This window comes from Hordeum vulgare, unplaced genomic scaffold (genome assembly GCF_904849725.1).
Source record: "Hordeum vulgare subsp. vulgare unplaced genomic scaffold, MorexV3_pseudomolecules_assembly, whole genome shotgun sequence".
In the NCBI taxonomy this organism is placed as follows: domain Eukaryota; kingdom Viridiplantae; phylum Streptophyta; class Magnoliopsida; order Poales; family Poaceae; genus Hordeum; species Hordeum vulgare.
In genome coordinates, this window is record NW_025422726.1 from 20,538 (window position 1) to 47,500 (window position 26,963).

The 26,963-nt window shown below is 36.5% G+C and overlaps 5 protein-coding genes and 8 non-coding genes across 13 annotated transcripts in view; 6 read left to right on the forward strand and 7 right to left on the reverse strand.

Moving 5' to 3' along the window:
- Window positions 1-497: 497 nt before the first annotated feature.
- On the reverse strand, window positions 498-11,739 carry LOC123423306 (DNA-directed RNA polymerase subunit beta). Its single transcript, XM_045107816.1, has one exon. It carries the CDS (start codon window positions 4,472-4,474, stop codon window positions 1,244-1,246), a length of 3,231 nt encoding a protein of 1,076 aa, XP_044963751.1. The 5' UTR covers window positions 4,475-11,739; the 3' UTR covers window positions 498-1,243.
- Window positions 5,640-5,710, forward strand: TRNAC-GCA. Its single transcript has one exon. It is a non-coding gene; the product is annotated as a tRNA-Cys (tRNA).
- Window positions 8,123-8,196, reverse strand: TRNAD-GUC. The gene has a single exon. It is a non-coding gene; the product is annotated as a tRNA-Asp (tRNA).
- TRNAY-GUA lies at window positions 8,555-8,636 on the reverse strand. The gene has a single exon. It is a non-coding gene; the product is annotated as a tRNA-Tyr (tRNA).
- Window positions 9,287-9,358, reverse strand: TRNAT-GGU. The gene has a single exon. It is a non-coding gene; the product is annotated as a tRNA-Thr (tRNA).
- TRNAM-CAU lies at window positions 11,322-11,395 on the forward strand. Its single transcript has one exon. It is a non-coding gene; the product is annotated as a tRNA-Met (tRNA).
- A 104-nt stretch (window positions 11,740-11,843) lies between the features above and the next one.
- Window positions 11,844-11,914, reverse strand: TRNAG-GCC. The gene has a single exon. It is a non-coding gene; the product is annotated as a tRNA-Gly (tRNA).
- Window positions 11,915-12,738: 824 nt separating this feature from the next.
- Window positions 12,739-12,826, forward strand: TRNAS-UGA. The gene has a single exon. It is a non-coding gene; the product is annotated as a tRNA-Ser (tRNA).
- Window positions 12,827-14,210: 1,384 nt separating this feature from the next.
- LOC123423313 (photosystem II D2 protein) lies at window positions 14,211-15,414 on the reverse strand. Its single transcript, XM_045107822.1, has one exon. It carries the CDS (start codon window positions 15,400-15,402, stop codon window positions 14,341-14,343), a length of 1,062 nt encoding a protein of 353 aa, XP_044963757.1. The 5' UTR covers window positions 15,403-15,414; the 3' UTR covers window positions 14,211-14,340.
- Window positions 15,415-16,383: 969 nt separating this feature from the next.
- Window positions 16,384-16,471, forward strand: TRNAS-GCU. Its single transcript has one exon. It is a non-coding gene; the product is annotated as a tRNA-Ser (tRNA).
- A 4,348-nt stretch (window positions 16,472-20,819) lies between these two features.
- On the forward strand, window positions 20,820-22,448 carry LOC123423309 (maturase K). Its single transcript, XM_045107819.1, has one exon. It carries the CDS (start codon window positions 20,820-20,822, stop codon window positions 22,353-22,355), a length of 1,536 nt encoding a protein of 511 aa, XP_044963754.1. The 3' UTR covers window positions 22,356-22,448.
- Window positions 22,449-22,794: 346 nt separating this feature from the next.
- Window positions 22,795-23,978, forward strand: LOC123423314 (photosystem II protein D1). The gene has a single exon (XM_045107823.1). It carries the CDS (start codon window positions 22,881-22,883, stop codon window positions 23,940-23,942), a length of 1,062 nt encoding a protein of 353 aa, XP_044963758.1. The 5' UTR covers window positions 22,795-22,880; the 3' UTR covers window positions 23,943-23,978.
- A 1,910-nt stretch (window positions 23,979-25,888) lies between these two features.
- LOC123423310 (NAD(P)H-quinone oxidoreductase subunit 2 A, chloroplastic) overlaps window positions 25,889-26,963 on the reverse strand; it is a 6,887-nt gene continuing 5,812 nt past the window's right edge. The window contains exon 2 of the mRNA XM_045107820.1: window positions 25,889-26,963. This exon is cut by the window's right edge and continues 3,471 nt beyond it. The gene's annotated coding sequence lies outside the window, so the exon portion shown is untranslated.

The window sequence follows — 26,963 nt, forward strand, 5'->3', positions numbered from 1 at the left end:
TGCTATCTCTAGAGGTAATCCACATTGATGTAATGAAAGCGAAGGACCCACAACAATGACAGAACGCCCCGAGTAATCGACCCGTTTCCCAAGCAGAGTCTCGCGAAACCTTCCCTCTTTACCTTCAATTACATCTGAAAGTGATTTGTATACTTTATTGTGACCATCCCTCGTCGGTTGCCCGCGGGACCCACTATCAAGAAGTGTATCCACGGCTTCTTGTACCAATTTTTCCTGGCACATTACTAAATCTGCTGGCGCTAATTCACTTCTTTTTAATAGATAGGCAAGATTGTTGTTCCGACGGATAACTCTCTTATAAAGTTCATTAATGTCTGAAGTCACTACTTTATCTCCAGACCTATAAACAATAGGTCTCAATTCGGGAGGAAGAACCGGTAATAAGCACAAAACCATCCATTCTGGTTCTACATTTGTTTGAATAAAATGTTTCGCCAATTGCATGCGTCTAATCAAAAAAACTTTTCTTATTCGTCTTTTTCTATCTTCCCACTCATCTCCACTATACCCCTCGTCTTCTAATTCCTTCCATTCGACCAAAGAATTCTCTATAATAATTCGCAAATCCAAATCTGCTAATTGTTCTCTAATAGCACCTGCTCCTGTCGCAATTTCCCGATTTCGAAATGTTGCAAAGCCTGGGGTAGAAAAAAAGGGAGAAATGCTGTGGTTACAGGATGCAATTTCCTCTTCGAATAAACCTCGTAATCGTAAAAAAGTGGGTTTTTTAGTGCTGGGCCTAGCAAAAGAGAAATCGCCGTATACTAGGCCCTCCAACTTCTTAAGAGGTTTATCTAAAAGATTCGCGATATAACTAGGAAGACCTTTCAAATACCACACATGAGTCACGGGACATGCGAGTTTGATGTATCCCATTTGATATCTTCGTATCCGAGAATCCACAAATTCTACCCCGCATTTTTGGCAAAATCTTTCGTCTTCGTTTTCAGCTCCGCTCGCTCGAGAATTGCCACAACCGCAAATCCCGCTTTTTATGGGTCCAAAGATTCTTTCGCAAAACAATCCATCTTTTTCTGGTTTATCGGTTTTATAATGAAAAGTAGAGGGCCTTGTGACTTCGCCAACGGCTTCTCCATTAGGTAGGTTTTTGTTAGCCCAAGCCTTTATTTGTTGAGGGGAAACGAGTCCAATTTGAAGTTGTTGATGTTTATATTGGTCAATCATAAAATAGAAATAAGAAAAGAATTTATATTTATTCCGATCAAACTTCCTCCCTATTAACCTGGAAGTTCTTTTCAGATACAAGGAAATGATTCAGTTCTAGAGCCAAAGATCGTAGTTCTCGAACGAGCACTCGAAAAGATTCTGGAGGATCCTCATGATTAGGTATTCTTTTTCCCCAGATCGTAGCATTAAGTATTTCTTGGCGAGCTATAAGATGGTCAGATTTATAAGTAAGTATCTCTTGTAAAATATGAGCAACACCAAATCCTTCTAAAGCCCAAACTTCCATTTCTCCTACTCGTTGTCCCCCTTGCTTGGCTCTTCCTCTAACCGGTTGTTGTGTAACAAGTGAGTAGGGCCCAGTAGAACGCCCATGAATTTTCTCATCAACTTGATGAATTAATTTTAAGATATAGGACTTCCCTATTAGAACAGGTTGCTCAAAGGGGTCGCCTGTTCTTCCATCAAATATTCTGCTTTTTCCCGGGTACTCGGGTTCAAATACCCATGGATTTTTTGTTTCTTTACTGGCTTCATATAATTCTGAAAACACAAGTTTTCTTGAAGCCTCTTGCTCATATCTCTCATCAAAGGGTGCTATTCTATAATGTTTCTTTAGCAGATCCCCCGCTAATCCGAGCGAGCTTTCAAATATTTGTCCCACATTCATTCGGGAGGGTACTCCTAAGGGATTGAAGACCATATCAACGGGTGTTCCATCTTGCAAATAGGGCATATCTTGCCTAGGCAAAATTTTGGAAATGATCCCTTTATTCCCATGTCTTCCGGCTACTTTATCCCCAACTTTGATTTCACGTTTCTGTAAAATATATACACGAACCATTATGTCGAGGGGGTCCCTTTGGATCCATTTCACATCGATAACGCGCCCTCTTCCACCTATAGGTAATTTCAGAGAAGTTTCTTTTGAAGTGGAAACCTCAAGGCCGAATATGGCCCGTAATAATCCAGCTTCTGCGATATATGATGATTCGCTCGCTATCTGAGGCGTTAATTTACCTACTAAAATATCACCAGTTTCTACCCAGGATCCCAACCTAACAACTCCATTTTTGTCCAAATTGCGGAGTAAATGTTCTTCTAGATGTGGTATTTCTTTAGTGATTTTTTCAGCGGAGCCCTGGCTTGTCGTATCCGTCTGAATTTCATATTTCCGGATGTGAAAAGAGGTATAAATATCCTCATATACCAAACGTTCGCTAATTAGTACTGCGTCTTCAAAATTGTAACCTTCCCATGGCATATAAGCTACTAATACGTTTTTTCCTAAAGCAAGTTCCCCCCCAACTGTAGCAGCTCCTTCTGCTAAAATTTGTCCTTTTTTAATGGATTTACCCCGTGGAACCCGAGGTTTTTGGTGCATACAAGTATTTTTGTTAGAGCGACGGTGGTTAACTAAAGGAATACTTATAGTCTTCCCACTACTTGATAAAAGTATCTTATGACTATCAGTAGAAATGATCTTTCCCTCGCGTTCGGCTATAACGGAAACCCTCGAATCTAGAGCTGTTTGGCGTTCCAATCCAGTTCCAACAATGCATTTCTCGGACCGAGAAAGTGGAACTGCTTGGCGCTGCATATTAGAACTCATTAAAGCCCGATTCGCATCATTGTGCTCAATAAAAGGAATGAGAGAACCCCCAATAGAAAAATATTGGAAAGGAAAAATACTTCTAACATGAATCTGTTCCCATGCAATAGTCAAGAATTCTTGGCGGTATCTAGCTGGAACAACCTGTTCTTCCTGAATACCTTGATTCAAGGACAAAGAATTTCCTGCTGCTATCATATAATACTCATCTCTATTTGGTGATAGATAAACCACCTGTCTCTCTTTTTTTTCTTTTGCTTTCTCAGCAGATATTTCATAAAACGGACTCTCTATAGATCCCCACAAGTGATCAATTCTCGCATGAATTGCTAAGGATCCAGTAAGTCCAACATTGATTCCTTCAGACGTGTCAATTGGACAAATACGCCCATAGTGACTCGGATGAATATCTCGGCTCCGAAAACTTGCGGTTCTCCCCGTCAACCCTCCAGGACCTAAACAACTCACTTTTCGCCCATGAACAGTTTGTGTCAATGGATTCGTTTGATCAAAAACTTGAGATAATGGGTATGTGCCAAAAAAGGTCTCATAAGTAGTTATTAATAAAATTGAAGTTGAAGTTGGAGTTACCAAAGTTTGGGGAGTCGGTTTCGATTGACGTATGAATACTCTACGAATAGTTTTTTGAACTGCATGTTGTAAACGACCAAGAGCCAATCCGAATTGATCTTGTAACAGATCCGCAACCGAACGAATACGTTTATTTTTCAAGTGATTCATATCGTCATCGTCAAGTATACCCGTTCCAAATTTCATTCCAATCAAATGATCCGTAGCGGCCAATACATCTCGTGGTAACAAGAATGTATTGTTCTGAGGTATATCAAGATTAAGTCTCCGATTCATATTTCGTCGACCAATCCTTCCTAATTCACATTTTTGTTGAAAAAATTTCTTTTGTAATTCCTCGCATAAGGACTCCGAAAATACCAGGTCCCCACCTACACAAGCAAATTGTTGATAAAACTCCAAAATAGCTTTTTCTTTTGACTCAATCCTCTTCTTCTCCTTAGCATTCGGGAAAGACAAGAAAATTTCAGGGTAGGAAACATTATCTAGAATTTCTCTTAGATTCGAACCCATAGCTGATGATAGAACTAGAATAGATATCTTTTGTTTTCTACTCACGCGAGCCCATATCCTTTCTTTTTTATCAATTGCTAATTCCGATCTCCCTCCCCAATCTGATATTATAGTCCCGGTGTAGATAGAAATTCCCTTATGATCTAATTCCGAGCGGTAGTAAATACCAGGACTTAGCAATATTTGATTGATCACAATTCGGTATATTCCATTTATAATAAAGGTTCCTAAGGAATTCATTATAGGAATGTTTCCGATAGAAATGGTTTGCTTTTGCACATCGAAACCAAAAATTAATCTCGCAGATACATATAATTCGGAAGAATAGGTGAGTGATTCATACACAGCATCTCTTTCTTTTATCGAGGGTTCTAGCAATTGATATCCTTTCGCAAATAATTGAAATGCAATTTCGTGATCTGGATCTTTAATTGTTGGAAACTTGTCAAGTTCTTCTGCCAAGGCTTGATTAATGAACCTAAAAAATCCCTCGAATTGGATCTGACTAAATCCGGGTATTGTGGACATTCCCTCGTTTCCATTCCGGAGCATCTTAATCTTAAGTTTCCTGTTTATCAAAGAAAAATTCCATTATCAGCTCACTCTTCATCAATCCCTACGGATTGATCTAGCAATCATGGAATCTATATTCTGTTTACTGAATCACATGAAATTCTAGGGAACTCCACATACGTATTTCATATATGTATTTCATACATATGAATAGAGACCATTTCGACGAAAATTCTAGTTTACCAGGGGTACAAATGAAATGAAAATGAATTGCTAAAATATTCCTACAAAAAAAATTATGCCACTTATACTTTATAATATTCTAATCAGATTGAATGGCAAAGATTTCTCATTTTATCCCCTTTCTATGAATGTAATAAAGCCGTAATATAATACACTAGAAAGTTTTACTTTACTTCGATTTAGAATAGCGTGCTTACTTTAATTTCTAAAAATAATTTGAGGGTTCTTTTTTATTTCGGATCGGAGTAGTATAATTGCTAGAAAATTAAGTATTTCATTGTGGAATTCTAAAATAAAGTAAGTCCCTTTTTTAAGTACATGCCAATCTAATTATCCACCTCTCCCCATATCCATGCTTTTCTTTTATCGTAATTTCACTTGGGTAGGCCAAGATAGTCAGGTTATACTCTAATATCAGAGCAAATTTCCTTTTTTTATTCAAGATATTTAATTTAATACTTTGAAAAATTAAAGCACGATTCCCCATAGAGATATGTACATAAAGGGGATCTTTGGATAATAATGCTGCTCGGACCTAAAGTTCACCTATACACGGATTAAGCATAAAGCCATAATATTTTATTATGCCATTGAAATTGAAGGGGGGGAGATAATACCGATTTAAGAGTAGTTCACTACTGCAATTCAAAAAAGAAAGAGAATTCTAGTTAATGGTTCCAATTTGTTCTGAATTTTGCAGCCTGTGACTAGAAATCCACTTTTCTTCTTTTTCATCTCAATAGAAAGAAATGGGAAGTTTTATTGTGTTAGCAATGTATGTTTTAAGATAGAATCTATCGAGGAGAATAATCGAAACTGGATCAAAAAAAGCAGGAGTATCTTTTTTGAAAAAGATTGGAAAAAAGTAAGTTTAATTATATTCAAAATAAAAGAAAGGGGCTTTTCGTAAGAAAACGTGGATGAATACTTGCTGTTTTCTAGATTTTCGATCGGATTTTTTGGCGGCATGGCCAAGCGGTAAGGCAGGGGACTGCAAATCCTTTATCCCCAGTTCAAATCTGGGTGCCGCCTGATCAATAAAATACTTAGGTTTTCTAGTACTGATCGAATTCAATCAATTTTTACTTCGCATAAGTTCGGGCAAGAGAGTAACTAAGCCTGCCGATACTGGGTTTAGAGAAACCATACCATAGTTCTATCCTTAAACTAGGGTTAGGGTTTGTTTTGGCGGTAGTGGCCAAAATGGTTATCAATAGGGGTGAGGTAGTGTTTCCTTATTCTTTTATTATATGAATTTGAATTGGTTCTTAATTGATTCGATTTGAGAATTTTTAAATACGAGGATAAGATGTCAGAAATCTTGGTATCCAAAGAAAGGTCCCTAAGGGGCATTCTTCTCTTTTTCAATCTAAGATTCCAGAAGGGACTCCACGAAAGAATATCAAGACTTCCTAATTATCATACATTTTTTTATCGTACATCTTATGTGACCTACATACACTAGAGTAACAAAAGGAATAAAAAATCTTCCTATTCCCGCTTCTTCTATTCAGGACATCATTCCCGTACTCTTTCTTTTTTAAGGTAAGGAAAAAAGGGCTTTATAGTATCGTATTTTTAATGCTCTCTAATTCTACAAGAATTCCTATAAGAATTTGTTAGGAGTAAATTCCTTGAACTGATTGATCCATGGCCTTAGGGCAGAAGCCCTTTTTGACTCTGTACCCTTGATTCCACTATGATTATTGATCAATAGTAGAATAATCCCTTCATAGAAATAGGAGACATAATTTAGATGGATATAGTAAGTCTCGCTTGGGCTGCTTTAATGGTAGTCTTTACATTTTCTCTTTCACTAGTAGTATGGGGAAGGAGTGGACTCTAGGGATACGATACTACTAATTGATTAAGTAATCAAATTGTTGTATCAATTCTTTTTTTAATTGATCGTTTTGCATTAATTATTTTGTCAAACGTTATTCTTTAATCTTTTTCTTTAGTTTTGTTTCACTCCTGTAAGAAACTCTTGTATTGTAAGAAAGAGCCATTATACCAATTAAGAATTTCTACTAGAAATGACTAATGGTTAAAAAAAGTTCTATACATAAGAAAATTAGACTTTCTTCCACGGAACTATTCACGGCATATCACACATTTTCCATTTGTTTTATACTCTTTCTTTATTCTTAGAATAATTTTTATTCTCTTTTGAAGCATCTCGCGGGATATTTAAGCATGAAAGATTCGCTGGTTTTTTCCTTTTACTTTTTACTATAGTCTATTCTTATATTATTTTTCTTTCCTTCCATGGATTCTTTGGTCAAGAATTGTCTTCGATTTTTTTATTTTGACCTGATTGAAATTAAGTGGATGCAATGAAAAAAGAAATTGAATTAGACTACTTAACTATTTCAATCTACTAATCTATTCTATGTAGATTCAAAGATAATATAATAGAAAGACTCTAAAGTGTCGTAGAAAAAACTATATGTAGTTCTTTCTACCACACTTTAAGATTCCAACCAGATCCTTTCATTTAAGACTTGGATTTTTTTTATTTAATCCCTTTTTCATTTCTTCAATGATTAATTGGAATTCCACTTAATTATTTTGGCTGACTGTTTTTACATAAATAATAAGTAAAAAAGAAGTAGGAATTAGAATGAACAGTGCAGTAGCAATAAATGCGAGAATATTGACTTCCATAACCTCTTTATTTTTTATTTTCACAATAACTCGGGATGTAATCCCATGGAGAGGAAAAAGGGGTATCTTGTAAATTCAAGGGTAGGGCTTGCATTCTGATAATACTGAATCAATTCAATATTATGAATATCGGATCTATCAAATCAATTCATGGATGAGAGTTATATAGTATAACATAGGAAGATCCTATATCCATACTAAGACCAAAATGGGTTTTTTGATTGGATTAGGAATTCCCTCTTTTTTAATCCTTTTTTTTCTACTTTTTCTTTTCTATATCTCTAACCCACGAGCTTTCTTAATCTTATACAATTTCTCTTCCTTTTTCTTATAGTTATACATACAATTATGTATGTATTATATGAGCAACTTTCTATGGGTCACATAGACATCCAAATAAGCAGTAGAAGTGAGATGGGGAAAAGAGGTCTGAAATAAAAAGGGAATACAATTTATGTATGGATTCCGGTAAAATACCGGTACTCTATTCCATAACAGTGGAATAGGAAATTAAGATGAGGATGGTATCATCATAAAGAAAGATAGAGTAATATCCTAAAATTCTACTAATCCACATATCGTATGTGTGTCTTTCTTTATCTTTATCGATCGGGAGTAGTGAAAAAAATTCCTATACTCCTTCCCTCCCTCTTTAATGAGAGATGCAAAATAAAAAAGTGAAGTAAGGGTGCCCTATGGGTATTTGATCTTGCTCCCTGCCCCTTTTTTTTCATGGAAAAAGGAAATATGAATTTCTCCATTCATTGAACCCTAGTTCGGGACTGACGGGGCTCGAACCCGCAGCTTCCGCCTTGACAGGGCGGTGCTCTGACCAATTGAACTACAATCCCCGCGGGGTGTATGGCATACCCATTCTTAAATAGAACCATAAGAAGATTCGATTCGTCTGTCGTACTCTAAGAAATAGACGAATCATATACTACATACCCACATATTAATATTATATTATACGTGGGTATAGTGAGAGTGACATAACTAGTATGTCGTGATTTTTTATCACTAAAAATGGATAATAATCCACCCTTCAACAAGAAAAACTCTTTTGTTTGTAAGAAAGGAATGAGAGAGATATGGATTAGAAAAAAAAATCCCCTTTTTTATTTCTCTTTTATTTCTATAGATCAGACATTTTATTTTATGGGAGAAAAACAAAAGGATTTAGTTCATATTCACGAAGCCCTAGATTTTTGGGCCGAGCTGGATTTGAACCAGCGTAGACATTGTCAACGAATTTACAGTCCGTCCCCATTAACCACTCGGGCATCGACCCAGGAAGAATTTATTCTAGGGTTTTTGCTAATCTATGATTAACCTCCTTTCATAATACTCCCTACCCCCAGGGGAAGTCGAATCCCCGCTGCCTCCTTGAAAGAGAGATGTCCTGAACCACTAGACGATAGGGGCATCACTAGACGATAGGGCCATATACAACCGCTCGTGATTATACTATAATCATAGTATGAGCAGTTTTTTTGAATTGTCAATATACTCGAAAAGTATAACTAGATCCAAAGCAAAGAGTTTTTCTAACTTTTCTGCTATGTTTTCATCTAGGATTTTTTTAGTTGATGGTTAGATTAATTCATGGATCATCCTCTACCTTTTAGGGAAATTCATTTTAAATGTATAGAATAAGAATGGATTACTAAAAGGGATTCTAGATTAGTTCAGTACAGGTAGTTATTTTATTGATCTAAGATAAGATGAAAAAGAGTCCAATTTTTTTTTTATTTCCATTCCGTGCTTCATTTAGTGTTCAGACCAAAAATGCATTCATCCCGCACTAAGTCATAAAATTCTCTAAAGAGAAAGCTTCAAAAACAAAGAAAAAAGCGAATCAATTTAGTAGAAAAGTACTCTATCAGATTCGAACCAATGACTTACGTCTTAGCACGAGATTACTCTACCACTAATTTAAAAAGCCCTTTATCGGATTTGAACCGATGACTTATGCCTTACCATGGCATTACTCTACCACTGAGTTAAAAGGGCTTTTTATTTAATTCAAAAATTTGCCACTTTGATTTCCCATTATGGGTCTACTGCATAATGTACATATTATATATATATAATATATAGAGATATAGAGAGAGACATTATGTATAGATTGTATATGTATTGATATCTTGAGAGCTCAAAATAAAATTAAGAAAAAAAAACATACCCAACTCTTCTTGGTTCATGGTTTTCCGTTTCCGAAGGCTAGTAAAATAGGCGGATTCTGGAACCCCAAGGATTCAATGGTATATGGAAAATATAAGATTTCCAATCCTAGCGGGAAAAGGCAGGGAACAGATACCCAATAGGATAGGATCCTTGGGAGGAACTTTTGGTAATGGCCTTGATCCTCTATGCTATTTTTTATGTGTTCTTAGTTCTATTGAACTTTTTTGATTCTTTTAAACAAGAATCTAATAAACTAGCATTGAGTCAGTGGAAAAAAGGAGAGAGAGGAAAGTGTTAAATGGAGAGAGTCGACTAATCATAGACTTTTAGGATCTTCTTTACATCAGGTAAATCTGTCAGCCCTGTCCGTTTTTTTCTTTAAGTTACGACTCTTTAAGTTACAACTCTTTGCTTCTTACTTCTATCAAGCCATAGGGAAAGTCTATGATGAATTTGGAAAACTCATCTCACTCTTACTCTATGGCTCGGACTTAATGGGGGAAGAAAACATCTTCTATAATTTCTTTTTTGTTCAATTCTGGACAAAAAAGAAAAGGAAAAAAGGAATTTATAGGGACAGTGTTACCCCCTATATCCCCTAGTTTATATTGTAGGAATAATAAAACAATTTAGCAGTCTGGCACACTTACGTCCTCGCAAAGTAAATAATGATTATTGTAGTCGTAACCGTAGAATAGGATAGGATCCTAATCAAAATAAATACATTTGGTTCAGGCGCTATTAGCAGGGTAAGAAGAGATTTATTTTACAGACCAGAGGGAGAGGGGCTATCTAAATCCTAAAGTAAAGGCGCGCGATCGAAGTAGAAGTACCAATGGCTCAGTGTCATGAACCTTCTCCATCTGATTCAATAAGGGGGAATTAGCCTCCTTGTCAAATGGCTATCCTTGACAAAGGGTACCATTTATACCATAATATACAATGTAGCGGGTATAGTTTAGTGGTAAAAGTGTGATTCGTTCTATTAATAACTGAATTTGAAATGATATACTTAAGGCATCCTTAAGTTTTTTTTTATATTCCGATGAAAACTTTAGTTCTTATAAAGGATTAAATCCTTTTCCTCTCAATAGCATATTGAGGAAGAATATACATTCTGGCGATTTGTACCCAAAAACTAATTTAAATTGCATCCAAAATAAAAATTGGATTATGATATGAGTACAGAGTCGCGAAGCATAATTTTGCATTGGATTTAAGTATTCCAATTTTGAAAATATGAGTAAAGGATCTATGGATGAAGATACAAAAAAGTTGATTTCCAATCGTAACTAAATCTTCTTTTGTTAAAGGATAAGGAAGCCAAATAGCTAAAAAACGATAGTTTTGGTTTACTAGAACCATCCGCATATTGTTTCAGCTCGGTGGAAACCCAATTCTTTTCCTCAGGATCTCTTGAATGAAATTAGGGAACGAAGTAAGTAGATTAGATGGATTTAGATAGAATTTCTATCTCCTACTCTATAAGGATCATCTAGAAAGCAGAGAGCTTTGGTTCCATTCAAATAGAAAAGCTGACATAGATGTTAAGTGGTGAGAATATCCATAAAGGAGCCGAATGAAATCAAAATTTCATGTTCGGTTTTGAATTAGAGACGTTAAAAATAATCAACCAACGTCGACTATAACCCCTAGCCTTCCAAGCTAACGATGCGGGTTCGATTCCCGCTACCCGCTCCATTCTGTATAAAAGGAGTATTCTATTTGTCTAGACATGTTAAAGGCTTGTATTCAAGCCTTTTTTGTCCACCAGTTTCTGGTACTACAGAGCGGAGTAGAGCAGTTTGGTAGCTCACGAGGCTCATAACCTTGAGGTCACGGGTTCGATTCCCGTCTCCGCACTTAGCAGTCTCTATAAAAGGAGTATTCTATTTCTCTAGATATGGTAGAGGGGCGTATCCAACCCTTTTTTATTCATTAGTTCCGGGCCCTAGAGGGCAAAATTGAGCAATTTGCGAAGCCACTTGCCTTCACAAAAAGAAGGCGCAAGGCTTCTCCCTACCTTGCAGAAAATAAAAATGAAATGAAAGGGACAGTCTACCTCTCCCTTCCTTTTAAAAACAGTTTGCCCGTTGTTTGTCTCAGTTAATACCCAATTTTGGGGCTCTGTTGGCTAGTTCTATTTCTGCCTCCGGAGCGCCCTCTTTTTTTGAGGGGGATGCAAAGGAAGGGTAAATATAGTAAGGGATACGGCACTAGACTAATACTTAATTAATACTTAATTTAATATAAGTAGTTAAACAATTAACTAGACTAAACTTTTTATCATAGTACTTTGATAAATTAAGCGGGCGAGCGGCGGGAATCGAACCCGTATCTTCTCCTTGGCAAGGAGATGTTTTACCATTGAACTACGCTCGCTACGGTATATATTTTATAGCGTATATCCGCTTGGGTCGACCGTCTATGTCTGGGTCGACCGTTTCATTTCATTTTCTATTCTATTATATTAGATATTAGAGTTTTCCTTTTTTTATTATCTGTCAATGAATATTCTAATGGGAATTTCATAATACTGAAAGAGAAGAGCTAGCAATTCGGAACGCAAATTGCGTTTTAATACGTCTCACTATTCGAATTTTTTAAATGGCCTTTATTATTTCTTTTTTATGGGGTTACTAAATATTAACCAAATTTAATTTAAGAAATGAGAGAATTCAGAATAGCTACGAGAAAGACTAGTCCAATCCATAATGATGTACCGGAAAATACAACATTTTTATTATTTGACCAACCATCAGGAGAAGCAAATACAAGGGGTACACTAATTACTAAGACTGAGGAAGTCGCAATTAATGCAAAAACAGCTAATTGGAAAGCAATAGTCATATTTCTAATCCTCCAAGCTACCATCAAATAAAGTTGACTACATATTTGATCCCTCACTTAACCAAAATTGTAAAAAAATACAAGAAGTAGGAGGGGTTTAATCATGAATCCATTGATTCTTCTCTTTAATTAAAATTTATTACTTAACCTCTTTTTTATTTGGATATGGGGGTGAGAGGAGGTTATTTAGTCTTTATTTCACAAGCGGGTATAGCGGATCCTGTATCCGTGTATACAGTATACAGAGATATATCGAAAAGGAACTTGTATCTGATATCTTTCTAGAGGTTAATAAATATTTTTATTTTTTATATGGCTATGTTCTATTTGTAGGAGTAAAATAAGGATTAGGCGGTGGAGAGATGGCTGAGTGGTTGATAGCTCCGGTCTTGAAAACCGGTATAGTTCTAGGAACTATCGAGGGTTCGAATCCCTCTCTCTCCTTTTGCTTATTGAATACGTTTGTTTCTTTCATTTTTTTTTATTCTGTCCCTTATCTTTCTTTCATAAAAAGGAATGAATGGCTCGGCTAGATAGAATAACCGAGCCAGAACAGAAAAAAAGTAGAACAGGTATAAATAAGAAAATCTTAGTTAAGAGGGTTCATGTAAAGAACAGGTTCCAAATCACGATCGATTCCCTTTTCAAAACCTGCTGCAGCAGCTCGGGCTCTTCCTGCATGCCATAAATGGCCCACAAAAAAGAAGAATCCTAGAACAAAATGAGAAGTTGATAACCAACTTCTAGGAGAGACATAATTAACTGCATTGATCTCGGTCGCTACGCCACCCACGGAATTTAAAGAGCCTAAAGGAGCGTGGGTCATATATTCTGCTGAGCGCCGTTCTTGCCAAGGTTGTATGTCTTTTTTCAACCTACTCAAGTCCAAACCGTTGGGGCCCCTTAGAGGTTCTAACCATGGAGCACGAAGGTCCCAAAAACGCATAGTTTCCCCTCCAAAGATAACCTCCCCAGTTGGGGAACGCATTAGATATTTCCCTAAACCTGTGGGTCCTTGAGCGGATCCCACATTAGCTCCAAGACGCTGGTCTCTAACTAGAAAAGTAAATGCTTGAGCTTGAGAAGCTTCTGGCCCGGTGGGTCCATAAAACTCACTCGGATAAGCTGTATTATTGAACCATACAAAACAACAAGCGATAAAACCAAAGACAGATAAAGCAGCTAAACTATAAGACAAGTAAGCTTCTCCAGACCATACAAATGCACGGCGAGCCCATGCGAAGGGTTTGGTTAAAATATGCCAAATTCCCCCAAATACACAAATAAAACCCAACCATACATGTCCACCAATTATATCTTCTAAATCATCTACACTAACAATCCACCCTTCTCCCCCAAAAGGAGATTTTAGTAAATAACCAAATATAACACTGGGACTAAGGGTCAAATTGGTAATTTTTCTTACATCTCCCCCCCCAGGGGCCCAGGTATCATATACACCGCCAAAATAAAGAGCCTTGAGTACTAGAAGAAAAGCACCTAGACCTAACAAAATTAAGTGAATACCCAAAATTGTAGTCATTTTATTTCTATCTTTCCAGACATAACCAAAGAATGGAAAAGATTCTTCAAGAGTCTCGGGTCCCAGAAGCGCGTGATAAATGCCACCGAAGCCTAAGACTGCGGAGGAAATTAGGTGAAGTACGCCAGATACAAAGTATGGAAAAGTATCTAGAACTTCCCCCCCTGGCCCTACTCCCCAACCTAGAGTAGCTAAGTGTGGAAGTAAAATCAACCCTTGTTCATACATGGGCTTTTCTGGTACGAAATGGGCCACTTCAAATAGGTTCATTGCTCCGGCCCAGAATACGATTAATCCGGCATGGGCTACGTGAGCTCCAAGTAGTTTACCGGACAAATTGATAAGTCTGGCATTCCCAGCCCACCAAGCAAAGCCGGTGGTTTCTTGGTCACGACCAGCTAAAACGAAAGTTCCATTAAAGAGCGTTTCCACGTGGTAGAACCTCCTCAGGGAATATAAGATTTTCATGAGGCTGATCCTGAGCTGCCATCCACGCACGAATACCCTCGTTTAAAAGAATATTTTTGGTGTAGAAAGTCTCGAATTCAGGATCTTCCGCTGCACGGATTTCCTGGGAAACAAAGTCATAGGCACGTAAGTTCAGAGCCAAGCCAACTACGCCAATAGCACTCATCCATAAACCGGTGACGGGTACAAATAGCATAAAGAAATGTAACCAACGTTTATTGGAAAAAGCAACACCAAAGATTTGGGACCAAAAGCGGTTAGCAGTGACCATTGAATAAGTTTCTTCAGCTTGAGTTGGGTTAAAAGCACGGAAGGTATTTGCACCATCACCGTCCTCAAATAGAGTGTTTTCTACGGTTGCTCCATGAATAGCGCATAGCAGAGCCGCGCCTAATACTCCGGCAACTCCCATCATATGAAATGGGTTCAACGTCCAATTATGAAATCCTTGGAAGAAAAGGATGAATCGAAATATCGCTGCTACGCCAAAACTCGGCGCAAAGAACCAACCAGATTGCCCCAGTGGATAAATAAGGAATACCGAAACAAAAACAGCAATTGGACCAGAGAATGAGATTGCATTATAAGGCCGCAATTGAACAGACCGAGCAAGTTCAAATTGGCGTAACATGAAACCTATTAGTGCAAAAGCCCCGTGGAGAGCTACAAAAGTCCATAGACCGCCTAATTGACACCAACGAGTAAAATCTCCTTGTGCTTCTGGCCCCCATAGTAGCAACAAAGAGTGTGCTAAACTATTGGCAGGGGTAGAAACTGCTGCGGTTAAGAAATTACAACCTTCCAAATAGGAACTTGCCAATCCATGGGTATACCAAGAAGTTACAAAAGTTGTCCCTGTAAACCAACCCCCTAAAGCGAAATAAGCACAAGGAAAGAGCAATAGGCCAGACCATCCTACAAAAACGAAACGGTCCCTTCGTAACCAGTCATCCATAGTATCAAATAGATCATTTTCTTCTTTAGGAACTCTACCAAGGGCTATAGTCATAGTGATCCTCCTATTCAATTACTTCAACCATTTCCGAGCACCTCATATCACTTTCCAAGGCATATGATAGTTTTATATCTGTGGACGATTTCTTTCTCGTTCAATGCCCTTTTTCAATGGTCTCGAAGAGAGAAATTTTCCATTTTTATCTATGGAGTCACAACCGAGGTCGTTGTAAATCCATGAATTTGATTCGATTTGTTTTTCTTATCTTATACTTATAGAAATAAACCTTTGAATTCAGCATTATTCCAAGACTCCTATTTCAAAGTCTATCTTTTAAGGGAAAAATGAAAATAAAAGTAACCCCTTTTTTCCCATTCCCTCTCTATTGCATGGGGGGAAGAACTAAAATGGAGGATTCTGAAAAAAAAAAGGACCTTCGAAATCAATTTTTATGTGTAGCGCAAAGGAGTTGCGATTTCTTCTTATTCCTATAGAACATCTAGTAACAAGAATATGAAATCGTAAATAGCGAAAAATTCTTGTCTTGCGCGGTCTAAGTCTAAGGAAATACGAAAAATTCGCTTATACAATTTCATCTACATCGAATTTATATATCAGAATAGCGGATAGAGGCATCATTCAAGGAGTCAGGTCTACTTACTTTATGCTTCTTTCCAATTTTATGGTGGATTTGATAAGAACCCTTTTTGCTTTCTTGATAAATAATCGACAAAAAAAAAAAAAGCGTTTTTTTATATATAGCTTGTTTTATTATAATTATAACAAGTCCTATATGGAAATGCCCGCTAAAGAGAAAATCTATTTGATTGTCTCTCGGTCAATATCGATTTTTACAAAGAAAAAACAAGAATTTTCTTCTTTTTTTTATTAACATTAAGAAAAAAGAATATAACTAAAATGGAATTGGCAATATAATTTTTATAGACTTTTGAAAGAAAAAAAGGGGTTTTTTGCAACCGTTATTTCTTATTTCTTGCCTATATCATATCACGGAAACCTTTCGCTTTGGAACGTGGAGAGATGGCTGAGTGGACTAAAGCGGCGGATTGCTAATCCGTTGTACAATTTTTTTGTACCGAGGGTTCGAATCCCTCTCTTTCCGCTCCCTTGGATCATTTGGGACTTTCAAACTGGAAAGAATTCTGACCCCCGGATTTTCTCATAGATAAATGTACGAAACAAATCCAATTTGTAAGAAAAAAAAAAAATTGAATTTTTACTCCTCGCGTCCAGGATTCCGTCCTGGATCATTAGATAAGAATCCAAAGATAAAGAGTGAAACAAAGAATATCACTACTGTATAAACAAAAAGTTTGAGAGTAAGCATTACATAATCTCCAAGATTTTTTTTTAAGGAATAGATTACCAGTTTTTCCTTACCACACGGATCCACTAGGATGGTTTTTTTTGATACCTAAAAATGCAAAAATGAATTCTGGAAAAAAATTGCAAGAATTCATTTATAATAAGAACTCTTATCAATAGCAAAAATAGGGTTAGGTGGTATTGAATAGGTATTGTGTAGGTACCTAAAGGTACCTGCTCAACCTAGGTGCAGGGGAGTAGAAAGGCTGATCCAAATTTATTGCTGTAGCTACCCATTCAATGTAGAATAATTTCAATTTTAGAATTGAGGGTTCATAATATAAAAATATAAAACTTCTCGGCTTTTACCCATTTTAATTTTTTTTTTTGGAATGAACACATCATTCAATTTGGCATACAGAGTACTAAAGATTTCATCGAAAACTTACAGCAGCTTGCCAAACAAAGGCTAATAGAAAAAAGAATAGAGGTATAACAGGCATAATATCCACGATTGGATTGAAAATAGCATAAGCTTCGGGCAATTTGGCAAAGAAAAAACTAGTAGGATAAAGAACAGAATTAAAACAGATACAGGTTAAACTAAGTATATTAGGCATAACAAGCATTTCATTCTTGTAGAGTAAATAATTGGATTTTGATTGAGTTATTTTTTTAAGGGAAAGAAGGAAAAGGCAGATTCAAAATCTTTTTTTCTTCGGACTTTCCCAAACACAAAATACCTCCTTGTATTCGCACTCTCAAATGAGAGTGGAATAAATTCGACTTTCATATAATATCTTAATAGAATTCCATGTAATGATCAATGCATTTTTTTGATTCTATATTATCTGCATGTGTAGAATACTAGCAAGAGAATATCTCTTCTTTATTTATGTAATTGAAATGGTATTGACGAATAACAAATAAACATAATAGTGTTTATTAGTGTCGCATAAAACCCGAAATGGGGCGTGGCCAAGTGGTAAGGCAGCGGGTTTTGGTCCCGTTACTCGGAGGTTCGAATCCTTCCGTCCCAGATTGTTTCTGATGAAACAAACGGTGAAATCATATAGTACTCCGTATGAGACAAAAGTTTATTAAAGAGAATAATGATATCTTATGTTTTCTCAGAAAACATAATAAAGTCTTAAGTCCAGTCAAATTGACTACCTTTATTTTCATGAAAAAAATGGGATCTAGCAGGCACATTCAGGATATGCCTCTACTATGATCACTTAATAATCACTTAATAATCACTTAATCATATTTTTTTCTTCCTTTTGGTCTTCGAGTCGAAGAAGTACCAAAAACAATTAACTACCAAAAACTTTCAATCTATTCATTGGAATAGTTTATTTAGTTATTATAGTTAATTGTTTTTGGTACGGAAAAAATATATTACTAATAGAATTCTAATTCTAGTAATTAAATGAATTAAACTTTTTTGGAGGTTGATAGTTTATTTATTGAGGAAGAGTCAATCCTTCTCTTCTCACTTCAAGATTGATCATCTCGAGCCATCCGTTGAGGGTGGAAATTTAATAATAAATAAGTTTTAAGCAAACTTGTTTAGTCGTCTTTTTCTATGTTTCATTCATATGATAGAATTCGAATATGGGTTTAAATAAATTGGATCTTGGCGGAGGCTTCCCGGATAAATACTTACTTTCTTTTATCCATATTGCTCCATAGATAGCAAGTTTTAATTTTAATTAGTATACAAAAAACAAAACCAATGACTATTCATGATTCCATCCATATTGGATCAATTTTCTATACCACTTTGCAATGAAAAGAGGAATGTTTGTTATGGTAAAACTTCGTTTAAAACGATGTGGTAGAAAGCAACGTGCGACTTGAAGGACATGATCGATTGTGGATTTTGCTATCCATCATTTTCCATAGTAATGAAAATGCTCTTGGCTCGACATAGCCTGTTCTATTCGTTCCGAACCAAATTTGCGCAGGGTTTAAGTAACATAGTACACGATGGAGCTCGAGAGGACAGAGTTTATTTTTTATCAAGGGAAAGAATCTAGGGTTAGTGAAAACTAATAAATTAGGCCAACTTTGTCAGTCTATCCTTAATATAGAAATAAATCGAAAGGTTAAAATACGAAGAAAGTCCAATAAAAGTATATCAGAATCAATCCCCCTTATTAGATTTCTATAGAAGAGATAAATGCTTTATCGAAGGAAATAAGAAAAAAGGGTATGTTGCTACTCTTTTGAAAGAAAAAAATAGGAATTCCCGAAGTAATGTCTAAACCCAAGGATTTCACAAATCAAAGATAAAGGATTCCAGAACAAGTAAACACAATTTTCAATTGTCTCAACAACAGAGTTGGATCAGAATAAGGAATAAAAGTCAATTCGTTCGAAATGAGACAAAGAAAAGAGTTTAAAGACGACTCAAAAATTTTTGAAGGATTTTGCCTTCGAAGTTTCTCAGGCAGAATTAGCCAACTTGAGTCATGAGTATAAATGAAATTTGTTTTTTCTGTAAGGAAATTAATGGACGTCATAGTCTAATTTCTATTATTATCGACAGAAATTCGAATCATTTTCTCGAGCCGTATGAGGAGAAAACCTCCTATACGTTTCTAGGGGGGGCGTTGTTTATCTACATCTATCCCAATAAGCTGTCTATCGAATCGTTGCAATTGATGTTCGATCTCGAAGAGAAGGAAGAGATCTTCGAAAAGTAGGTTTTTATGATCCGATAAAGAATCAAACTTGTTTAAATGTTCCAGCTATTCTCTATTTCCTTGAAAAGGGTGCTCAACCGACAAGAACTGTTTATGATATTTTAAGGAAGGCGGAATTCTTTAAAGAAAAAGAAAGAACTTTGAGTTAATTGAAGAACTAAATGAATAAAAAAGTAGGATAGGAGAAGATTATTAGTATTCCTCGTTGTCTAATTATTTAGACACAATTTACCTCTTTCTTAATCCTATTTGGATTTATATCGTGCCAATCCAACATAAGCCCCTATTTTATTTACTTTTTCTATCTAATTTGTTTTCTTACCATTGTATTTCCATTGACAAAGGTCTATTGAACAAATAGAATTTGTAGATAGATGGGTCTCTTTATCCTCACTCCATATTTAATTTTTCTGCTTACACTTCGCTCAAATGATAAGGGTGTTCCTCTTGCATGTATTCTCATACAATATAATATATATTTTTTTTAATAAAAATCGCTAAAAAAAGGAGAATTTGGCCATCGTGATTAGGGTCGCTCTTTTTTTTCACTTTAGTGGAATTTAACCGGACCTGTTCGTTTTGCCATTTGAGTGTTTTTCATGGTCGATAAAATCTTTCTTTTGATGTCTTGCTAGTTCAATGTTTTGACAGAAGCGCGCGGTGTAATTCCATTGATTTTTGGATTTCGATCGTATCTAAGATCCTTTTTTTATCTGGGTTGCTAACTCAATGGTAGAGTACTCGGCTTTTAAGTGCGACTATGATCTTTTACACATTTGGATGAAACAACAAATTCGTCCAGACTCTTGGTAGAGTCTAGAAGACCACGACTGATCCTCAAAGGTAATGAATGGAAAAAATAGCATGTCGTAATAAAATCAATCTTTTTTGAATGGAATCCAAAATTACGATTTTCTGGGTCTAGTGAATAAATGGATAGAGCCTGGCTCCAATTCTGGTAAAATAAAAAGCAACGAGCTTAACTTCCTAATTGGAAGGATTCCCCGCTCTAATTAGACGTTAAAAATAGATTAGTGCCGGATGTGGGGAAAGGTTGGGTTTTCCTATGAGTGGACCCTTTATTTTTTCTTTTTTTTTAGAAATCCTAATTATTCTTGATTATGGATTGAATAAGGGATGTTATGGATTGAATGTGTAAAAGAAGCAGTATATTGATAAAGAGGCTGTATTCCAAAGTCAAAAGAGCGATTGGCCTGCAAAAATAAAAAACTTGTTCTGTTCTTTTTTGTAATTTAGAACAAACATAAACTAATTCGGTAGAAAAGGAGCGGAAAAAGATCCGTGGATTAGACTCCCTTTCTTTCCAGGGTTTGTATTAAAAATGCAACACCCTGTTCTGACCATATTGCACTATGTATCATCATTCGATAAACCGAGAAATGCTTCTTCTCTCTGATTCAAGTAGAAATACAAATGGAAAAATTCGAAGGGTATTCAGAAAAACAGAAATCTCGTCAACAATACTTTGTCTACCCACTTCTCTTTCAGGAGTATATTTATGCATTTGCTCATGATTATGGATTAAACGGTTCTGAACCTGTGGAAATAGTTAGTTGGAATAACAAGAAATTTAGTTCACTACTTGTGAAACGTTTAATTATTCGAATGTATCAGCAGAATTTTTTGGATAACTCGGTTAATCATCCTAATCAAGATCGATTATTGGATTACAAAATTTTTTTTTATTCTGAGTTTTATTCTCAGATTCTATCTGAGGGGTTTGCGATTGTTGTGGAAATCCCATTCTCGCTACGGGAATTATCTTGTCCGAAAGAAAAAGAAATACCAAAGTTTCAGAATTTACGCTCTATTCATTCAATATTTCCCTTTTTAGAAGACAAATTTTTGCATTTGGATTATCTATCACATATAGAAATACCCTATCCTATCCATTTGGAAATCTTGGTTCAACTCCTTCAATACCGTATCCAAGATGTTCCATCTTTGCATTTATTGCGATTCTTTCTCAACTACTATTCGAATTGGAATAGTTTTATTACTTCAATGAAATCCATTCTTTTTTTTCAAAAAGAAAATAAAAGACTAGTTAAATTCCTATATAACTCTTATGTATCAGAATATGAATTTTTCTTGTTGTTTCTTCGTAAACAATCTTCTTGCTTACCATTAGCATATTCTGGAACTTTTCTGGAACGAATCCACTTTTCTAGGAAGATGGAACATTTTGGGATAATGTACCCTGGTTTTTCTCGGAAAACCTTATGGTTCTTTATGGATCCTCTTATACATTATGTTCGATATCAAGGAAAGGCAATTCTTGCATCAAAAGGCAGTTTTTTTTTGAAAAAGAAATGGAAATGCTACCTTATCAATTTCTGGCAATATTATTTCTTTTTTTGGACTCAGCCGCGAAGAATCCATATAAACCAATTAGCAAACTCTTGCTTCGATTTTATGGGATACCTTTCAAGTGTACCAAAAAGTCCTTTGTTGGTAAGGAATCAAATGCTGGAGAATTCATTTCTCATAGATACTCGAATGAAAAAATTCGATACCATAGTCCCCGCTACTCTCCTCATAGGATACTTATCAAAAGCTCAATTTTGTACTGGATCGGGGCATCCTATTAGTAAACCCATTTGGACGGATTTATCAGATTGGGATATTCTTGATCGATTTGGTCGGATATGTAGAAATCTTTTTCATTATCATAGTGGATCTTCGAAAAAACGGACTTTGTATCGACTAAAGTATATACTTCGACTTTCATGCGCTAGAACTTTAGCTCGTAAACATAAAAGCACGGTACGAACTTTTATGCAACGATTGGGTTCGGCATTTTTAGAAGAATTTTTTACGGAAGAAGAGCAAGTTTTTTCTTTGATGTTCACCAAAACAACTCTTTTTTCTTTCAGTGGATCACACACTGAGCGTATTTGGTATTTGGATATTATAGGTATCAATGACCTGGTCAACCCTCTTAATTAATCATTAGACAAAACTAATAAACAGGAAAGGGTTGATAAATGATCAAGAAAAAACTTTCATATTTTTCATTCTGAAATGTTCCTTTTATTATAATAAAGAGTAGGTGAATCAACTTACTAATTAAAAAATTAGTAGAACTTCCTCTTTGGAATAGAATATTGGCTATTTCTACATAGGGAAAGTCGTGTGCAATGAAAAATGCAAGCACGATTTGGGGAGGGATTTTTCTCTATTGTAACAAGGAAGAATTATCTACTCCATCCGACTAGTTCCGGGTTCGAGTCCCGGGCAACCCATATAGAAAAGACCCATCAAAGTTTTTAACTTTTACTCACTTCATTTACAAATACAAAATTATTGGTTTGGTTAATTTATTTATATGGATAGCCAATCTTTGGGCTGACTTGGTTGACATTGGTATATAGTCTATGTTATACTGTTAAATAACAAGCCTTCTATTATCTATATTCTAGTTAATACGTGTGCTTGGGAGTCCTTGCAATTTGAATAAACCAAGATCTTACCATGACTGCAATTTTAGAGAGACGCGAAAGTACAAGCCTGTGGGGTCGCTTCTGCAACTGGATAACTAGCACTGAAAATCGTCTTTACATCGGATGGTTCGGTGTTTTGATGATCCCTACCTTATTGACCGCAACTTCTGTATTTATTATCGCCTTCATCGCTGCCCCTCCAGTAGATATTGATGGTATTCGCGAGCCTGTTTCTGGTTCTTTACTTTATGGAAACAATATTATCTCTGGTGCTATTATTCCTACTTCTGCGGCGATCGGATTGCACTTTTACCCAATTTGGGAAGCTGCATCTGTTGATGAGTGGTTATACAATGGTGGTCCTTATGAGCTAATTGTTCTACACTTCTTACTTGGTGTAGCTTGTTATATGGGTCGTGAGTGGGAACTTAGTTTCCGTCTGGGTATGCGTCCTTGGATTGCTGTTGCATATTCAGCTCCTGTTGCAGCTGCTACTGCTGTTTTCTTGATTTACCCTATTGGTCAAGGAAGCTTTTCTGATGGTATGCCTTTAGGAATCTCTGGTACTTTCAACTTTATGATTGTATTCCAGGCAGAGCACAACATCCTTATGCATCCATTCCACATGTTAGGTGTAGCTGGTGTATTCGGCGGTTCCCTATTCAGTGCTATGCATGGTTCCTTGGTAACCTCTAGTTTGATCAGGGAAACTACTGAAAATGAATCTGCTAATGAGGGTTACAAATTTGGTCAAGAGGAAGAGACTTATAATATTGTGGCTGCTCATGGTTATTTTGGCCGATTAATCTTCCAATATGCTAGTTTCAACAACTCTCGTTCTTTACACTTCTTCTTGGCTGCTTGGCCTGTAGTAGGAATCTGGTTCACTGCTTTAGGTATTAGTACTATGGCTTTCAACCTAAATGGTTTCAATTTCAACCAATCTGTAGTTGATAGTCAAGGTCGCGTTATTAATACTTGGGCTGATATCATCAACCGTGCTAACCTTGGTATGGAAGTAATGCACGAACGTAATGCTCACAACTTCCCTCTAGACTTAGCTGCTGTTGAAGTTCCAGCTATTAATGGATAAGGTTTTTCTGCTAACATATAAGAATTTTTGAAGAAAGAAAAGACAAAAATACCCAATATCTTGTTCTAGCAAGATATTGGGTATTTTGAATCTTTTTTTTCTTCTTAATCTTTCTATTCAGAATTCAGTTAACGACGAGATTTAGTATCCTTTCTTGCATTTTCATAACTCGTAAAATGCCGAGTAGGCACGAATTCTCCCAATTTGCGACCTACCATAGGATTTGTTATGTAAATAGGTATATGTTCCTTTCCATTATGAATCGCAATTGTATGGCCAACCATTGTGGGTAGAATGCTAGATGCCCGGGACCACGTTACTATTGTTTCTTTCTCCTCCTTCATATTGACCTTTTCTATCTTTGCCAATAAATGATGAGCTACAAAAGGATTCGTTTTTTTTCGTGTCACAGCTGATTACTCCTTTTTTCCTTTTTAAAGAGTGGCATTCTATGTCCAATATCTCGATCGAAGTACGGAGGTCAGAATAAATAGAATAATGATCAACGGAAAAAAGAAAAAAATCCTTTAGCTGGATAAGGGGCGGATGTAGCCAAGTGGATCAAGGCAGTGGATTGTGAATCCACCATGCGCGGGTTCAATTCCCGTCGTTCGCCCATCGCATTATTGCAAATTCCAAAAATGCAATTTTCCATATTCCTAGTTACGTATTTACTTACGGCGACGAAGAATAAAACTATCGCTATATTTTTTCCTTTTCCTAGTTCTTCTTCCAAGCGCAGGATAACCCCAAGGGGTTGTGGGTTTTTTTCTACCAATGGGAGCTTTCCCTTCACCGCCCCCATGGGGGTGGTCCACAGGGTTCATAACTACCCCTCTTACTACGGGGCGTTTACCTAGCCAACACTTAGATCCGGCTCTACCCAAACTTTTTTGGTTCACCCCAACATTACCCACTTGTCCGACTGTTGCTAAGCAATTTTGGGATACTAAACGGACCTCCCCAGATGGTAATCTTAAAGTGGCCGATTTACCCTCTTTTGCAATGAGTTTCGCTACAGCACCTGCTGCTCTAGCTAATTGCCCACCCCTTCCACGTGTGATTTCTATGTTATGCATGGCCGTGCCTAAGGGCATATCGGTTGAAGTAGATTCTTCTTTTCTCTCAAAAAACCCCTTCCCAAACTGTACAAGCTTCTTCCAAAGCATACGGCTTTCTAGATGTATATGACGATCTCTAGACAGATGGATCTTATATGAATCATATGATGAAGTACCACATGAGTGGATATATAGGAAAGGAATCCAAATCTGCCGAATCGCTCATGTTATGATCTTCTACATCCTAGGTCTCTGCGTTCCGTCATCTGGCTTATGTTCTTCATGTAGCATTCAGATCGAATGACTCTATGAAATTACGTCGATACTTCCACATATTATGGGTAACGTAGGAGACATCCCTATTTTCCCCCGGGGGTCTTAATTACCACTGCTTAGCTTTCAATTTGCCTCTGACCATCAAATTAAATGTGAATAACCCGTCCTCCTCTCTTTGAAACAAGGGGCGCTTCCGGTTCTGTGCGTGCTTCAAACAATTTTGTCTTCTCCATATTACCATATCTCTAGAGTCAATAATTTTCTATGAGGAACTACTGAACTCAATCACTTGCTGCCGTTACTCAACAGTTTTCTGTTGAGGTCTATCCCGTAGAGGTAGTCAAATTGGATCAGTGATCGATTTCTAGGTTTCGTCGTAAACCTAATTGGTTACTTCCAATTACGTAAATCAATAGTTCAAACCGCACTCAAAGGTAGGGCATTTCCCATTGATATAGGAACTTTTGTACCAGAAACAATAGTATCTCCAATTATAGCCCCTCTGGGATGTAAAATATATCTCTTCTCACCATCCCCATAGTGTATGAGACAAATGTATGCATTTCGATTAGGGTCGTATTCTATGGTTACGATTCTACCAGATATGTCTTTTTGATTCCGTCGAAAATCTATTTTACGGTATAGGCGCTTATGACCTCCCCCTCTATGCCTTGCGGTAATGATTCCTCTGGAATTACGACCTTTACCACAACGGTGCCGTCCATGGATCAAATTATTTCGTGGATTGGATTTCACTTGCCTGTCTACGGTTCCCTTGCGTGTGCTCGGGATAGGTGTTTTGTATAAATGTTTCGCCGTATTATTAAGTATTCTCCTTTAGTTTTTTTCTCTATCTAGAAGTGGAATAGAATAACCCGGTTGAAGGGTAATGATCATACGTCTGTAATGCATTGTATGGCCCAGAATAGGTCCTATTCTTCTACCTTTTCCAGGTAGTCGATGGCTATTCACAGCTACCACCTTAACACCAAAGAAGAGTTCGACCCAATGCTTTATTTCTGTCTTAGTGAATCCCGATTCGACATTAAAAGTATATTGATTCTTTCCCAATAAACGAAGACTTTTTTCTGTAAATACTGCGTATTTGATTCCATCCATAAATCGACTTTCCCTCCTATGCTCTGAGTTCCAGTATCGATAAGAATTCGAGTTCTTATTGTTCTTATGTTATGGTATGAATATACCATACCAATTCGTTATGTATGGATGATGGATGAGATTCCATGGATAGAGAGCCAGTTCCAATAGACTTATGGAATGTTCCCGTTCGTGTGCATCCAGCAGGAATTGAACCCGCAAATTTACCAATTATGAGTTGGGCGCTTTAACCATTCAGCCATGGATGCTTAACAGGGATCATCGTACATCGTAAATAACCAATTTTCATATAGAAAGACATATCATAGAAAAATGAAATCGAAAATATTCCGAGATGGCAAATATTCGGAGATGACTATGAAAACACCTCTCTGGATCCTCGAATTGAAAGAGAGATTGAGAGGGATCAAGAATCCTAATTCTCGCTATTTGGAATGGATCCAATTCTATTGAGTCTGACTCATAGTGATCATTTCTCTTTAGCAAAGAATGACCTTGGTTATCAAAGGATTGAACAACCGGGATCCATTTCCTTATGATACCTAGTTGGCATTGATAACAAGGA

Bases quoted from the DNA above. Each gene is read 5' to 3' on its own strand.
- LOC123423306 (XM_045107816.1), bottom strand. From the start codon at position 4,474: ATGCTCCGGAATGGAAACGAGGGAATGTCCACAATACCCGGATTTAGT.
- LOC123423313 (XM_045107822.1), bottom strand. From the start codon at position 15,402: ATGACTATAGCCCTTGGTAGAGTTCCTAAAGAAGAAAATGATCTATTT.
- LOC123423309 (XM_045107819.1), top strand. From the start codon at position 20,820: ATGGAAAAATTCGAAGGGTATTCAGAAAAACAGAAATCTCGTCAACAA.
- LOC123423314 (XM_045107823.1), top strand. From the start codon at position 22,881: ATGACTGCAATTTTAGAGAGACGCGAAAGTACAAGCCTGTGGGGTCGC.